The sequence below is a fragment of the Alligator mississippiensis genome, chromosome 11, assembly GCF_030867095.1.
Source record: "Alligator mississippiensis isolate rAllMis1 chromosome 11, rAllMis1, whole genome shotgun sequence".
NCBI lineage: Eukaryota > Metazoa > Chordata > Crocodylia > Alligatoridae > Alligator > Alligator mississippiensis.
The window spans coordinates 63,269,089-63,286,176 of NC_081834.1; the positions used below are offsets into that span (position 1 = coordinate 63,269,089).

The 17,088-nt window shown below is 55.3% G+C and overlaps 1 protein-coding gene across 1 annotated transcript; it reads right to left on the reverse strand.

Annotated features, from left to right (window-relative positions):
• Positions 1-3,347: 3,347 nt before the first annotated feature.
• LOC132243761 (H-2 class II histocompatibility antigen, E-S beta chain-like) lies at positions 3,348-14,454 on the reverse strand. The gene is made up of 8 exons (XM_059714147.1): positions 14,430-14,454; positions 13,340-13,480; positions 11,851-12,089; positions 6,845-6,977; positions 6,178-6,459; positions 5,947-6,057; positions 4,429-4,452; positions 3,348-4,047 (listed from the first exon to the last, which is right to left on the reverse strand). The coding sequence occupies exons 1-8, from the start codon at positions 14,452-14,454 to the stop codon at positions 4,034-4,036; spliced, it is 969 nt and encodes a 322-aa protein (XP_059570130.1). The 3' UTR covers positions 3,348-4,033.
• Between the last annotated feature and the right edge of the window lie 2,634 nt (positions 14,455-17,088).

Consider the following 17,088-nt stretch of genomic DNA (forward strand, 5'->3'; position numbering starts at 1 on the left):
CCTCAGTGAGCTCAGCAGCACACCCAGAAGTGGACCAGTTGCGCTTCTGGTTCGTTTCTGGGTCCGCTGGGGAGAGCTCTGGGCTGCGCCCTCACACTGTGTGCCCCCCCAGAGCCAGGAGGCACCTCAGTGACAAGAGGTTATCCATTTCTACTAAGTTTGGGATGTATCAAGTAATTGATTAACAATCAGGGAAAACACATGGTTTTTGAGGAATCATCCTCCGGAAATTAAGGGAACCACTAAGGTAAAACAAGAGAAATCAGGAGGAAACATCTAGCACATATGGAGAATGACTCTTCCTGCACGTAAACATTAATTATTTGCAAAAGAAATATTTACCATACTAATTATTCAAGGACAGACATTTTAAACAGCTATGTGCCAGACAACAAGAGCCTGCTTAAACTCATCATGAATACAGTAAGGTAAACTGGAAGGGATACCTCATTATTTGTTGTCAGACAGCTTGGACACAAACTCACATCTTCTTGCACTATGCAATTGCCATCAGTATTTTGTATTTTAACTTTTGTGAGTAGGCCCAGCTTAGCTTGAGTTTCACAGTCATCCGTCACTGAGGCCAGACTGGAACTGAACCTCAAATGACAGGAAAGGACAAGTGTGCCCATTCCCCACCCTTCCTGTCAACACGGGGAGGGGCACTAACATGCAGTCTCAGGGGATGCCAGGGGCAGGGCAGCTGGGGTGGGTGCCAGCGTACAGGTTCAGAGTTGCACTGAAGCAGGGAGCTGGTCATCTCCTCTCTGGCAGCTGGACGAGGGTCTTTCCCAGCTCAAGCTTCTCCCTTGCTCTTGCCTGGGAAGGCAAGATGCCTTGAGTGCAAAGACTGGGACTAGCTACCCAGATCAAGGACAACAAGAAATCCCTTTTTAAATATGAAACTGGTGAAAAGAAGGTACCGGGTAATGTGGGGCCTCTGGAGGACACGCTTGGAAATCTGGTGGTCACACCAGATGACAAAACTAACTTATTTAATGATTTCTTTGCCTCCATTTTTCTGAGCAGGGACCAGGTCATCCCCACCACCGGGACCCCCAATGGCCCCAGGGGAGGCGCAGCCAGGCCCATGGTCAGAAAGGAACTAGTCAGGGAACTTCTGGAGGGACTGGACATGTTCAAATCAGCAGGTCCTGTTGATCTCCACCCCAGTGCTGAGGGAATTAACAGAGGTCATTGCGGGACCCTTGGCACGGCTTACAAGCACTTGTGGTGCTCCAGAGAGATGTCAGAGGACTGGAAAAGGGCCAATGTGGTCCCCAGTTTCAAAAAAGGGAGGAAGAAGGACCCAGGAAATTATAGGCCTGTTAGTCTATCCTTGGTCTTGGGGAAGCTCTTTGAGAGAATTATCCAGGAGCACATCTGCAAGAGGCCAGCAGGGGAGGTTATGCTTAGGGGCAACCAGCATGGGTTCATTAGGGGCAGGTCCTGTCAGACCAACCTGGTGGCCTTGTATGACCAGGTCACAAAATCCTTGGACGCAGGTGTCACGGTGGACGTAGTCTTTATGGACTTCAGGAAGGCCTTCAACACTGTCTCTCACTCCATTTTCGTTAAAAAATTAGGAGATTGTGGTGTCGACGCCTACATACTCAGATGGGTCACAAATTGGCTGGAAGGCCATACCCAGAGAGTGGTGGTGGTTGGGTCATTTTCGACCTGGAGGGATGTAGGCAGTGGGGTCCTCCAGGGCTCGGTCCTCAGGCCTGCACTGTTCAACATCTTCATCAGTGACTTGGACAAGGGACTGAAAAGCACCCTGTTCAAATTCGCAGATGGCACTAAGATGTGGGAGGATGTGGGCACACTGGAAGGGAGGATAGGCTGCAATCAGACCTAGACAGGTTACAGGGGTGGGCGGATGAGAACAGGATGGGTTTCAACATTGACAAGTGCAAGGTGCTGCACCTGGGGAGGAAAACCCAGCAGCAGACCTACAGGTTGGGGTACTCCCTTCTCGTCAGTGCAGACAGAAAAGGATCTTGGAGTCATTATTGATACCAAAATGAACATGGCCAACAGTGTGGGGATGCAGCCAGGAAGGACAACCGCACCTTGTCGTGCATCCACAGATGCATCTCAAGCAGTTCCAAGGAGGTGATCCTCCCCCTCTATGCGACATTGGTCAGGCTGCAGTTGGAGTACTGCGTCCAGCCCTCAGGAAATTCCTCATCCTGGGGTCTCCAGAGTGTGTATGGAAGACCCCCTGGCTCCCACCGGGAAGGGGATGAGGGGGCTCCAACAACTTGGAGCTGCAGGATGGGACATGGCCCTTGCCCTCCTGGGGCAGAAGTCTCAGCGCAGCTCTAGGCACATCTCTCTGCGATGGGTTCCCCCAGTTGCTAAAAGCCCCCACATTATCCCTGCCCTCACCTCAAGCTCAGAGATGCTCCACCAGCCCATAGTACCATCCTTTGTGGGACACCCTGGGGAGCCCTCACACCTTCACAGGAGTCCCTCAGCCCCAGACCCCTCTCTGCTGTCTGCTGTTTTACAAAGGAGAGCTAGACCCAAGGGACCAACTCTTCAGTGCAAAGTGCCTCAGCTGCACCGGACTCATTCAGTCAGTGCCTGATCACAGCAGAGGAAAGTTTGCCAACTTAGGGAATCGCACCCTTCACCTCATTTGTGCTAGAAATGGCAGGTCCCCTTCTCCAGAACAGAATTTCCCAAGTGCTCTGATCTGATCTCCCCTTTTGCAGACCATCAGTAAGGGACAAGCCATGCTCATGATGTCCAAGGAGACTCAGAAACCAACAAGCACAGCCAGGAGAATGGGAAGAGCTGCCAGGCCGGCCAGCACAGACTATATTGTAACCATGCGGGGACATGAGACCTGTATTACCATTAGCGGGTTCAAGGAACAAGAACCAGAGATTGTCACCTGCATGTTCAACACCTTCACATGCTCACACTCTCAGTAGCTGATGTCCTCCAAAGCCAGCAGAGAGCCCTCAGGGCAGGGCCCAGGGACGGCCTCTGCTGGCACCTGCTGATGGGGAGCCGAGCACAGCCTGTGCAGAGCTGTGGGGTGAGCCCAGGGGGAAGGCACCAAAGGTGACTTGAAGTGAGGCCTGTGGAGCACAGCAGGATTGGTGGCACCCCCGAGGTCAGCCTCTGTCACAGCTTCACTGCCATTTCATTCCTGATTGCAACTCCCACCATCAAAAGGAACGTGGCAGCCATGGGGTGAGGGAAACACCAGGTGCAGTTAGGAGAGCGTGGGGGAGCCTGACTTTGCTACATGGGGCTGTAAACCCACAAGGCTTCAGAAACAGACCCAGGGAAATGGAGCTCTGAAAAGGGAGGGTTCAACACACCGCAGGCACTGGTGAGACAAGTTATTGGTCAGAAACACCATCACCCCCAGCAGGACAGAAACCTGCTCCTTTCCAGTCCCAAAGGAGTGATCCAGAGCAGTAGCAGGAGCAATTAAATAGCACAAGCCCAGCACATGTTTCAATGCACCTGGCTCAACCCCCTTCTGTCCAACAGCTCCACAGGACACCCTGGGGATCCAGGCCAGACTTACCAGATCTCAATTATAACAAGGTGGCTACAAGCTCAGAGACCCCCCAGGACCACCCTGGGCCAAGGGTAGAGCACGTGTTCCCTCGGTACCACTGGACTCCTCCATCCTGTCCTTTCCTAACAACATGTTTCCACTGCTTGGGCTGAGGGTGATACTGGTGCTTTCTGGGGCATATTAGCTTAAGTTGGGGCTCCATGGGAGTCTCATTCCAGAGGGCTGTGACAACTGCTGGAAATGGCCTTGTTACAGCTCCCCGTGTCTCACATCAGAGTCCCCTGAAGGTCCCCCCAAAAGCAGTAGCATTTCTGAGTGCAGATGTGGTGAGGCTTAGGCAGATAAAGGGTTAATTCTGAGTCATCAGCCCCAGGGATCCAGGTGAGGACGGAGGGAAAGTGAGAAGAGCTCCAGACACAGGGACAGGTGCCAGGAGACGGGGGTGGAGAATCACGCTGGGCAATGCAGGCCCCGAAGCTGCAGGATCTAACTGAGGAGCCCTGCAGGGAGAGAGGGGAGACATCAGCACAGGGCAGGGACTAGCAGCACTGGGGAAGGGCCACTGGGGTGGGGATCTGACAGGCGCCAGGGCCTCCCTAGAGGCTTGTCTGGAGCCTCCGGGTGGGGAGATGCTTTTGCAGGGCCCAGGATGCTCTGACCGTGGGAGTAGCTCTAGGTTTGGCCCAAATGGCACTAATGAGGGAGATGGAGACTCCTCCTCTTCCTCACTGCAAATGCTCCATGTTCCAGCTCCCACCCACGCTGGGCTGGGCAAGTGTTGGGGTGAAAGGGCAGGGGCAGCTGCTCCATGGACTCCCTGTACAGCCTGTGGTCCCTGAGGGGGAGGGGGCTTCATAGGCGTAGACTGAGATGGAAATTACCTGTTGGCTGGGGAACGGGGCGGCCTGGAAAACAAGGAGAGACATGGTGAGAGTCTCACCAGAGGCAGCCCCTCTGAGAGATCAGAGATCCTGCCCTAGCCCTGAGGTGCAGACCAGACCCCATTAGGGACCCCACATTCCCCATTAAAAACCCAATGACGGGCTCACCCAAACAGGGCTGGATATAGGGATTCACTATGTGCACGTGTAGATATTTCCCTGAACTGGATGCACTACTCTGTGCTTGGTCTCTATTTCCAGACAACATTCAGCAAGGATGAATTCAAGCAGGGTCACACTTGTGTGAGCCACAGTGTCAGCTAGGAAGGTGTGTCTGTATCTTCACTATTTGACTGAGGGTAGGCAGGGAGATGCGGGCTGAATCAAGTGTTCAGTACACCCATAGACCAGACCACGGCTGTGCACATTTTGGAGGAGCCCTTGCTATGTTTTTCTTTTCTGCCAAAAACTGCAATTCAAAATTTAGGGAAGAAGGAGGTGGCGAGGAGTATCATAAAGAAGGAAACATTCAGATAAGCATGGGTGCAAGAGAAAATGTACTATCCTTTCATACTGCAGGCACTTTTCCTTAAGGAAGAAAAAATAACACCAAAACTCCACCTGCAAGAAATTGCAGTGAGCAGTATATGGGAGAAATATGGTAAGAGCAGCTTCTGCTAGTTTCCAGGTAGGTGTGAAAGCTGCATTGGCCTCACAGGGAGCAGAGCCATGAGCAGTGCTCTCTCCTTCTTGCTGCTGCTCCTCATCTCCTGCCTCCAGGAAAGGTCTGTTATGCTCCTCTCTGCCAGTCACAATGCAGGGGGACATTTTCTCCCTGGGTCTGGTGTAGGTGAGACAATCCTTCCCCTGTTCCACATCCCTCCCTGACTGTCTAGGGTAATGGTGAGTCCAGAACAACTGACACTTGCAGGCCTTTCACACCTTCAGGGCTGAGGATCTACATTATATTGGGCTGAACAAAATGAGTCTGCCCCACCAGCTGCCAAAGCTTCTTCAGTTGGAGCAACAAAGTCGAGACAAGGGCAGCTGAGATCAAGGTCTGCTGGGATACAAAGTTTTCCCAGGGGCAAACCTGGGTCTGTGCCAGCAGACAAGGAACAGGACAGAGGAGAGAAGTTTGGGGCAGAAAGCCCCCCTGATACCTTAACCCTATGAAGTCCCACAGTGGGTTACACTCAGGTGCCCCCACCCCCCTGGGACTGGCACCTCCAAAACCAGGGTCACTGCCTTTTAGCAGAGGAGAGGAAATGCCCTCAGTCAAGGAAGTGGCAGCTCTGCCTACCCATGGCCCCTGCTCTGCCCTGCCCCTCAGAGGAGGAAGGAACAGTGGGATCCAGCCCCAGCCCCAGAAGGTGAGAAACTGGGAAGCCCCTGCCAGACTCCAGGGCAGTTCGTTCTGGGGTGTGAGAGGGAGGGGAACCTGCAGACAGACTGACAGATCGAGCATTTTGCCCCAACGACGCCTTGGTTCCAGCACCCCAGCCGAGCCCCACTCACCTTTCTTGTTCCTCAGGTAGACGAGGAGTCCCAGCGCCAGGAAAATCAGCCCCAGCACAAAGCCCCCGACCCCCGTCAGCATCTTGCTCCTGGCTGAGTCTGACTGCGCCTCTGTGGAGACAGGAGCCGGAGGTGAAGGGGCTGACCACGGATAGCTCTTGTGGGGCTGCACAAAGGGAGACCCGTCCCCTCCAAGATCTCAAGGGCTGCCCCAGGCTCCCAGTTCCTTACCCCAGAGCACGGTGACAGGGCCCGGCAGGCTGCTGTGCTCCACCTGGCAGGTGTAGACGTCCCCGCTCCGGGGGGTCATTTCCAGCATCACCAGGATCTGGAAGGTCCAGTCTCCGTTCTGCATCAGCTCCGTGGACACCACTCCGGCCGTCTGCTCCTGCCCGTTCTTCAACCATTTCACCTCGATCCCGCCGGGGTAAAACCCCGTCACGGAGCAAATCAGTGTGTCTGGGTGGGCCTGGGCCCCTGATTTTGTTGGGGAGACTTTCACCTTGGGCTTCACTGAGAGGGAAAGAGATGGAGAGAATGAGCTGGGAGAGAGAATGATTCCTCCATCAAAGAAGTTTTCTCCCTCCAACCCCTGCCAGGATCCCTGCTCATCTGGACAAGATTCTTGTTACCCCCTGAATGCAGTGACTTGCCCCATGCCAACAGCAACAAGCTTGTCTTCTCAGAGATGAGTGAGACCCTTATGGTTTTCTACCCTGCTGGAAATGGGACATTCCCCAGGATCTGGGCAGGGAAAGCTGTCTGGAGCCCCAGGAAACCCCCAGCTGTGGTGCCCCCTCCCACACCGCAGGGACCTGCCCCCACCCCAGGGAAAGGCTCCACAGGGCTGAGTCCCCTGGGTCCTGCCTGCGGCGCGAGTGCCCCTGCCTGGACCCACCTGCAGGCCTTGGGCAAAGCTCTTTGCAGGGACTGGTTTCTAGGGCAGGGAGCTCTGATCTCAGGCACTGGTGGATGCTGCGCAGCCGGCCCCCAGGACCAGGGCCCACAGCCACTCTCCAGCCAAAGCAGTCCTACGAGTGGAGACGGGCACAGCCCCTCTGACCCCACAGCTCCCATCACTGCATCGCAGGCCGTGCCTGGGCTCCTGTCCGTCCTCACCATGGGCGACCCCTGCACTCCTCCCCCCTCACTTCTGCAGCCCCTGGTGTGACCTGACTGCCCGCAGCTGCCCCCTGCCCCAGGGAGTGTCCCTGCAGCTGCCCCGTGGGTCCTGCCTCCGCAGGGTAACAGTGTGACCCCCCAGGTACAACCCGGCACCCACCACCTGCCCCCCCCCGGGGTCTGCACTCCCACCTCCTCCTGTGCCCCACCGTGTTATTTCTTTCCCTTCCCCGTCACACCTGCCCCTTCCTCTGCCCGCGCCCCATGGCGCAGCTCTGCCCCTGCCCTGGCGGCGTGGGTGGGGGTTGTGGGGAGTGTGGCAGAAATGCCACCATTGGTGCCCCTCTCCAGAGACCTGTCTCAGCCAGCCTGGGAGGCTGGTGTTTCATTCCTCAGGGCGGGGATCTCCCACCTGGTCTACATGACAAAAGCCTGGCGCCTGGGAGGCGGATGCTCTGGTCACCTGGGCAGAGGGGAGAGACCCGGCCCTGCGCGGGCCGAGGTAGCCAGGGATGGGGGGGAGATTGGTCGGCTTGTGGCCAGTATTGGCAGCTTCGATTGGACCGGGCTGCTGAGGTCAGAGAGGATTGAAGGGCTCGGTCCAAGAAGAAGAGGAGTCAGCCATTAGCCATGCGGTCATCCAGGTGAATCTGAGCCTGGCTCTCTCCTCATCACCGCATGCTCCAAGAGTGCCCTGCCTCCAGAGGAAACAACAACCACCTCTGGACGATGAGAGTGAGTAAGCTACTAAAGATCCGATTAGATATTTAGTTCAGTAACTCAGATGCGTTTAAACGGCTACCTCAGCCACCCTAGTTTGCTCAATGGGATTCCTTTGATATTCCTGTAAGATTTCTATGATACTGCTCTACCTTTTACCCTGTTTTCACCCTACCCCCTGTAATCAATAAAGTTCTCCTTGTGACCGGTGTGGGAGACTTATTGAGGGGTGGGTCTAAATTATGCCAAGGAGGCCCCTTAGGTCTGTGGACTAAGGGAGACTTTCCTAATAAGCCCCTGACTTGGGGAAGTGCCCCAAGTGCTTGTATTGGATCTAGTACCCATTGGACGATCAGGCCTGCGTTCTCCAAGGCGCGCAGAGCCAGAAGTGAGTCCAGAGCCTTGGATGGTGGCAGCGGGACCCCAGGCTAGCGGGTGTGCTCCAGGGAAGGGGTCGGCCGGACGGGAGGCACCCTAAGGGAGGCACTCGGAGCCTGGACGGTGGTCGGGCGCAGGGAGGTGGGCGGCTCAACGCAGGAGCGCCCCCTACTGGCCTGCCACATGTGGTGGCAGCGGTGGGATCCGAATACCCTGCTGTATTAGAGGCATAATTTGGGGAAAGGAATAGAGTCACTGAAATCCCTTGAGCAAACAATTTCTAATTTGACATCGGGTCGACTGGATAGGGTAGAGAGTCAGGATGGCGGACGAGTATGTCCGGATGACTGTGCCCGAACTGAAGGAACTGGCAAAAGAGAGAGGCCTTCACGTGAAGAAAGGGCTAAAGAAGGAAGAGCTGATTAAACTTTTGTGCACCAGCGAGTCAGAACCAGCGTCAGCTTCATGCTCATCAAGTCCTGGGCCTGACTCAGGACCACCCTCCCGCTCGTCAAGCCTGGAGGCTGCCAGGAGATCACTTTCCGAGAGGGAGCAACAGAGACTCCATGAGAGAGAGATGAAAAGGATGGAGCTGGAGGAGAAACAGCTGGAGGCCCAGCGTGAAAGGGAACAGCGGGAAGACAAGAAGGAACAACGACAGCTGGAGGCCCAGCGCCAGCGCGAGAAGGAGCAGATAGAATTGAAAAGGATGGAGATGGAAGAGAGGAGGTTGGAAAGGGAAGCCCGGTTGGAGGCACAAAAGCTGGAAGCACAGCTCCATTTGCAGACCATTGGGGGAAACGCGAACCCTCCGCAGGCGTCCGGGGAACACCCCAAACTGGACGTCTCCGCCTTCGCTCGCTACCGAGAGGGAGACGATAGTTCCAACCTGGTCTCACCTGCAGACATAATCCCGGGGAAGACCCTCACTATTCATGGAGTGGGGTCCGCACCCCAGAAGGTACCGGTATTCTGTGCCCCCGTCGTGTGGAACGACTGTGCAACGTACCTGGAAATGGGGGTACTGGAAGAGGCTCCGGCCCCCATCCTGGTGGGACGGGATCTTATAGAGCAGGAAGCCCAGCTCCGGAGGTGGGAACAGATCCAAGAGCCAAAGCCCTGCACTGTTCATGCGGTGACTAGCCTGCAGAGCAGGAAGGCTAAAGAAGCGGGGTTAGGAAATCCCCGGGAGAAAGTCACTCCATTGGCCGCAGGGGAAGGGACCCCTGCAGACGGCGATTGCACCCTGGTCCCAGAGGGAACCGGTAACCCCGAGGGTCGGTTAAGTGACAGTCCCGGGGAGGCATGCATTCCGTCAGTGGCAGAGGGAGGTGACACTAGCAGGGAGGAGACCCAGGAAGTCCCTGTGGGTGAGTGTGCACTCCCTGCTGATTGCCTAGTTGGGCAAGAGGAGTTCAAGCAGGAGGTTTGGGAGGACCCCAGCTTGGAGGGACTCCGGCAGATGGCTCAGGAGCAAGAGACTGAGTTCACTCCGGACAAGAGGGAACAGGTGGTCTGGGATAAGGGGCTTCTCTATCGGTTGTGGGTGCCAAAGAACCATGCCGAGACCAGGGAGCCCCAGCGCCAGCTCATAGTACCCCGGAAATACAGACAGCAATTGCTTGCCCTGGCTCATGATCTACAGTGTGCTGGTCACATGGGCAGGGAACGGACACGCCAGCGGTTGCAGGTGAACTTTTTTTGGCCCAGAATTGCCCAGAATGTGATGGACTATTGCAAATCCTGCGAGACATGCCAGCGGACGGGCAAAAGCGGGGACAAGAGAAGGGCTCCCCTGCAGCCCCTCCCAATCATCGACCAACCCTTCCACAGGGTGGCCGTGGACATTGTGGGACCGCTGAAGCATAGGACTCGTAGGGGAAAGAAATACATACTGACTCTGGTGGATTACGCAACGCGGTACCCGGAGGCAGTTGCCTTGTCCTCCATCGAGAAGGAGTGCTTGGCCATCGTCTGGGCCCTGAACAAGCTGAAGCCCTATCTGTGGGGACAACAGTTCACCGTCCTGTCGGACCATGCCCCACTGCAGTGGCTGCAGACCATGCACAACACCAATGCCAAGCTGCAACGTTGGTCTTGGCAGCTGCAGGAATTTAATTTTACTGTCCAACACATAAAAGGAAGCCAGAACGTGATAGCGGATGCCTTGTCACGAAAGGACTCTGGGTAGCGGGTCCTTGGGAGTTGGGACTAGTGAGGAGGTCACTAGTATAAGACTGCCATCAGGTTTTATGGTTTCTATCTGTTATTGTCTTAACTTGTTCCATGTTCCAGGTTTTTCCCTTTTCCTTCTTCTGGCATCCTGTGGGAACTCCCTGACCCGACACGCCCGGACCCACGGCCCTGAGAGGCCCCGTGTCCGAGCTTGTAAAGGAGGGGGGGGGGAAGTGTGGCAGAAATGCCACCATTGGTGCCCCTCTCCAGAGACCTGTCTCAGCCAGCCTGGGAGGCTGGTGTTTCATTCCTCAGGGTGGGGATCTCCCACCTGGTCTACATGACAAAAGCCTGGCGCCTGGGAGGCGATGCTCTGGTCACCTGGGCAGGGGGGAAAGACCCGGCCCTGCGCGGGCCCAGGTAGCCAGGGATGCTGGGGAGATTGGTCGGCTTGTGGCCAGTATTGGCAGCTTCGATTGGACCGGGCTGCTGAGGTCAGAGAGGATTGAAGGGCTCGGTCCAAGAAGAAGAGGAGTCAGCCATTAGCCATGCGGTCATCCAGGTGAATCTGAGCCTGGCTCTCTCCTCATCACCGCATGCTCCAAGAGTGCCCTGCCTCCAGAGGAAACAACAACCACCTCTGGACGATGAGAGTGAGTAAGCTACTAAAGATCCGATTAGACATTTAGTTTCAGTAACTCAGATGCGTTTAAACGGCTACCTCAGCCACCCTGGTTTGCTCAATGGGATTCCTTTGATATTCCTGTAAGATTTGTATGATACTGCTCTACCTTTTACCCTGTTTTCACCCTACCCCCTGTAAGCAATAAAGTTCTCCTTTGTGACCGGTGTGGGAGACTTATTGAGGGGTGGGTCTAAATTATGCCAAGGAGGCCCCTTAGGTCGGTGGACTAAGGGAGACTTTCCTAATAAGCCCCTGACTTGGGGAAGTGCCCCAAGTGCTTGTATTGGATCTAGGACCCATTGGACGATCAGGCCTGCGTTCTCCAAGGCGCGCAGAGCCAGAAGTGAGTCCAGAGCCTTGGATGGTGGCAGCGGGACCCCAGGCTAGCGGGTGTGCTCCAGGAAAGGGGTCGGCCGGACGGGAGGCACCCCAGGGAGGCACTCGGAGCCTGGAAGGTGTTCGGGCGCAGGGAGGTGGGCGGCTCAACGCAGGAGCGCCCCCTACTGGCCCGCCACAGGGAGCAGCTGCAGCTCCTGGCCCTCGCCCCCCACAGCCTCACTGCACACGGGGAAGGTGCCAGACCCTGTGGACACCGCGCTGCGGCCAGTGACACGGCCCTGCGTGTAAGTGGTTCAAGCTCCGCTGTGTGCGCGGGAATGGTGTTCCCGTGCGCCCCGCAGGGCCAGGGGCTGTGGGCGATCACCCCAGGGCCTGGGCCTGGCCCTGCCCCCACCCCTGCCCCCACCGCCACCGCCTCCGCACCCAGCGACGGCCCCAGACCCCAGGGACTCACCGCTTTGGGATATTGTGAAAGGTGCAAACACCCTGTAGTTGTGTCGGCAGAACCTGTCCACTTCGCCCCGTGCATTCTCCAGCTCCTCCTTCTGGCTGTTCAAGTACTTGACGTCAGGCTCCCCCAGCTCCCTGTCGGCCACGAACACGCCCACGTCGCTGTCGAAGTGAGCGTCCTGCTCCTGGTTCCAGATGAATCTGAACAGAAACCTCACGTGCTGGGTGCCGTTGGTGTAGAGACAGTCCCACTTCTCTTGCTCTATGAAATGCTCTGGGGGGGGAGACAGAGGAGGCGGGTCAGGGTCTCCCCACAGCAGACCCCGGGGGGCAGAGTGCCCGGGCACTCACTGCTCTGGGACCACACACGGCGCCCCCCCCCGGCCGTCTGCCCCCCTCCTGCCTGACCCCCCGGGCTGCCCCCCTGCCCCCCCATCCTGCCCCCCCAGTGACCCCACCGCAGACCACTGCCTGTGCCTCCCACAGCACACCTGCCCTGCTAACGTTCCCTTCATTTGGAGAGAGGAGTACACAATTGGGTACCACCCGGGTTATGCTATTGTGTGAAGAGTCCCACCATGTCTCCATAATCTCTACTAGGTCATAATGCCTTCTGGAGAGTAGGAGGCCTAGCTTCTCCTGCTTGTTCCCCATGCTCCTAGCATTAGTGTATAGGCGCCTGAGTCCTCCAATTGACACCCTCGATTTCCTGAAACACTATGGGAGAACTGTTCCCTCAGATCTTCCCAAACTGGTTATCCTAGTGTTCCTATCACCAGAGCTTTCTTATGTGCCAGTCCTCCGGCATGATCCAGTTGGAGTTTCCTCATCCCCCAGTGATCTTAAGTTAAAGCCCTGTCTAGCAGGTTGGCCATCCTGGCCAAGGACAGGGAGTTACCTCTCTGCATGAAGTGGATGGGATCCCTTCCCAGGAGTCCTCTCTCCTGGAAGTGTGAGATGGGGTTGAAGAATGGTGCTCTAGGTAGCACCATTGCCGGAGTTGTCAGTTCACTTCTTCAACACATCCTTCCTCCTAGGTCTTTGGCCTGCAACTGGGAGCACAGAGGGAGAGACTGGTTGCACTCCTACCCCCTCCAGCCCAGCCCCCAGATCCCTGTGACCTGGTCTGGATTATTCCTGGCTCTGCTTTTGTGCTCATGTGGATGAGGAGTGTGGGTTAGTGGTCAGAGGGATGGATGAGCCTAGGGATCCTCTCCACAATGTTGGATGTGGGCCCCAAGGAGACAGAAGACTTCTTGGGCTAGGATGTCCGCATGGCAGACAGGTCCCTCAGTGCCCCACAGGAAGGAGTCTCCCACCCTGCATCTCCTCTTGGGGTGGTTGTTTCCTGACTATTCATCTCCTCTGGTGAGGAGCTTCCTCATTCATGGAGAGGGCAGCATACCTGTTGTGCAGTACCAGGGGAGGCGTAGCCCTAGCCCTGCATGCCCCGGAGCCTAAGATGACAGTCTTCCATGCAGTTCCAGGTGGGTTGGTGGCCAGTCTTCTTGATGGCCACCTTGCCTTCCATCTTCTTCGCTTCTTCATCCTTCTTCCAGAGAAGGGTCTGGCAGTATCCATCAATGTAGCCTTCATGGGCCCTGATGGTGTGTGGCTGATGTACCTCCTCCTCAAGGTCCTCCACCCGGCCTTCCAGAGACTCCACTAGGGAGCACACCCCACAAGTGGGGGTGCCCACATGCCTAGCTGCCAGTGGCCATGCTAGGGGGCCCTCACAGCCCAGAGTTGGATGCTTAGTCTGGGTGGAGAGCTCAGCAGCACTGGGAAGCCTGCAGGCACAAGGAGCCTTAACCATGGCTAGGAGTGAGTCTATGCACCGGCCTGGTCCCAGCAGCTACACTTTGTGCTTCAAGCCTCAGGCTCCTTGCTTAGTCCAGGCCTCTGGGTGCCTTCTGCTTCTCCCGTGTGTGAGATCCCATGGTAACTGCCATGCCCAGGCAGAGCCACGCTTGTTTGCACACCCTGTTTACATAGCTCCAGTCGTGGGACTCCTTGGAGCCTCGGCTAAGTAGGGATGTGGGGTTGGGGAGGTGTTCCCCTCTCTGGTCCTGGTCAGCCAGCGTGTCACGCCCCGTGCAGCCCCTGCACGCTCACATGCACTCATGCACACATGCACCCACTCATGTTCACACATACACCCGCACCCTCTGAGAGCCCCTGCACTCACCCACCCTCTCCTTGCCCCGGTTCCCTTTCTTCCTGCTCTGCACTGGGGGTTGGGGGTGGGGGTGGGGAGGGTCTGTGGTGTCTGGCTGGCATCCAGGGCTTCAACTCCCGGGAACATTATGGGTGCTTATCTGTGCATCTCCACTGAGGAGCAGGCCCAGCGGAGCAGGCTGAACTCAATTGATCCACAGGCCAGTAGATCTGATTTTTAATGAACTTCACCTATTTTTTTATCACTGAATGAAGAAAAAGCATGTTATTGAGTCCATTAGCAGTTCTTCTATTAAAAAGGGGGAAAAATGCTTTAAATGCTTTTGGACTAGGACCAAAGTTTCAAAGCTATCCGCCGGCTCTCTATTCTAAATCAAAACAAGCAGTAACAGCACACAAACACTTATTATAATGAAGTTCCCCTTTTCAGAGGTACATGTATCTAGGGTGCCCTCCGTCATAGCTCCTTTTATTATGGAAATGGACTTGTTTGCCCAATGAGTCAAAAACTATTGCACTATATAGACAATAACCTAGGACAAGGGGATCATAAACTAGCATCTGTTGCTGATATTATGGGGATTCCTGCTTCACCCACACTTTATAACCAATTGCCTGGGAGGGCCAGCAGTGTTTCTATGTAGGCAGTGCTCAGAGAATCAGTTCACTTGAAGGCTCACTATCTTGCCCCTGATTTCTGGTATTGTCTCTCCACTGCACAGGTGTTACCACCCCTCTCTCCTTTGCAATGGTCTTACAGCTCCAGTATTCACACCAGTGTCTTCTTCACCAGTGTTGCTGCCTGTTAGCCATTGCTGGCAATGCCTGTCTTCTGTTTCAAAGCCTGGCAGACTGTTATTAGCCCTAGCTACACACCTTACCTCAGGTGTGGTCATGTTAGCTCAGGGGTAGAAATGACTGACAGTTGGAGACACTCAAGACACTCCAGAAGGTAACTTTTGTTTTATGAATATTAATAAAATACTTCTATTTAAGTATGACTATAGGACTAATGACAGTATCCTTTGACTGTTTTAACTATTTCTTTGCTGAGTTCATTGTCTTTTCTTTATGGACCTGTAGCAGGCTGGCATCTTGGAGTTTGGGTTGAGTTTCAGGCTTCAAATCTTGCTGTTTTGATTGGTAGAGCTCATCCCCCAGTCAGGAGGCAGCAAGAGCAGTTAAATCACGCCCCTTTCCTGAGTGGGGCGGGACCTGATTGAAGACTGGAACACTCAGGTCCAGAAGACTTCAGGGGCGGAGCCCTGGGGCGTATAAAAGGAGCTGCACGCCCAGCATGGGGGGATACCTTTAGCACAGAGAAGAGTGGGGCTTAGAAGAGCTGAGGAGAGCTGCTCGGCAGGGCAAGACAGTAGCCCAGAAGTGACCCTGAAGACTTCCATCAGCGGGGAATAGCAGATGGCTCCAGCAGCTAGGCTCTCAGTGCGCAGCACGGTGCATGGCGTCCAGCCCCTGGGAGCTGCGTGAAGCTGCTTGGGTTTGCAACCTCTGGCATGTGGCCAGAGACACGGTGCACAGGCTGGTGCATGGAGTAGGATCTTTGGAGTGCTTGAGTAGCTCAGGTCCTCAACCCCCCAGAATGAGTCTGGGATCTCAGTGCAGGATGCGCTGCACAGATGGTCCGGGGGTGGACTGAGCCTGGTGCTGCTCTAGGCAGCCTAGGCCTCCAACCCATAGCAAAAGGCTGAGTCCAGGGAGCCAGATCATGCTTGGGCTACTGAGCCAGCTGCCAGGGCTGAGCCAGAGGCCCCAGACGCCCTGCACAGAGGAGCCCTGTTCCAGGGGACATTGACCCCCCGCCTCGCCACAAAGCCCACCACAGGCGAGAGAGCAGCTTGGCGCAGGGGACGAGGGCCACCCTCCAGGCCTGGGAGCCGCGAGTTGCAGGGAAAAGTGGATTCCTACGGGAGAGTCCCCCTGTTAGTTAAGGGCTCCTGAAAGTGGAGGTCCCACTGGGAGGGACCCCGTAAAGTTACCAGCTTCCTTGTAGGGCTTGGAAAAAGCAGAAGGGCATTGAGGTTTCCCCTGGGGATTGCGTTTATCCTTGGGGTTCTTGTGCCATAAGTGGTGTGATGTCGTGCCTTATATTTTGTGAACTCTCATGTTTGTAAATTAGTAGCTGAGTAGAGTCCCAGGGCTCTGCTGGGCCCCCCTCTTGCTTTCATTTCACCTGGTGTTGATCTGTATTTATTTGCGGCTTATTTATTGTTCATCCATACTTACCTATAGTTTATCTGTTAGCTATCTATGTCTGTTTTGGTGTTTATCTGTTTCAGATCAGATACTTACCTGTGACTTCCCTGTATCTGGAGCACTGCTATAAGGTTTAATGGCATTTATGCAGAGGGTGTCACTGATGTTATTTGTTCAGATACCTTACATATTGTACATATGTTTATGTCCATGTTTCTTTTCCCCGTGATAAGTTAATGTAAATAACTCTGTATATATTATTTGGCCCATTCCCTGTCACACATGATGTGTCCCTGGCACGCCCATCTCAACTCCCACCTTTTTTGACCTACCCCCACCCCCACAGCAATGTGTGTGTGTGTGTGTGTGTGTTTGCAGGCACCTAAACTCCATGAGTAGTATATAGGGTACACCTCTTGTCAAACTGACACGCCCCGCCCACTGACAGGTACCCTGCCCCATGATCTGCCCCTGGCCCCACCCCTGGACATGCCCTGGACATGCCCAACCCCACCCCTACACATGCCCCCCCTGCCCACCATCTTGGCCGCCATAGATGTTAGATTCATAGATTCATAGATGTTAGGGTCGGAAGGGACCTCAATAGATCATCGAGTCCGACCCCCTGCATAAGCAGGAAAGAGTGCTGGGTCTAGATGACCCCAGCCAGATACTCATCTAACCTCCTCTTGAAGACCCCCAGGGTAGGGGAGAGCACCACCTCCCTTGGGAGCCCGTTCCAGACCTTGGCCACTCGAACTGTGAAGAAGTTCTTCCTAATGTCCAATCTAAATCTGCTCTCTGCTAGCTTGTGGCCATTGTTTCTTGTAACCCCCGGGGGCGCCTTGGTGAATAAAACCTCACCAATTCCCTTCTGTGCC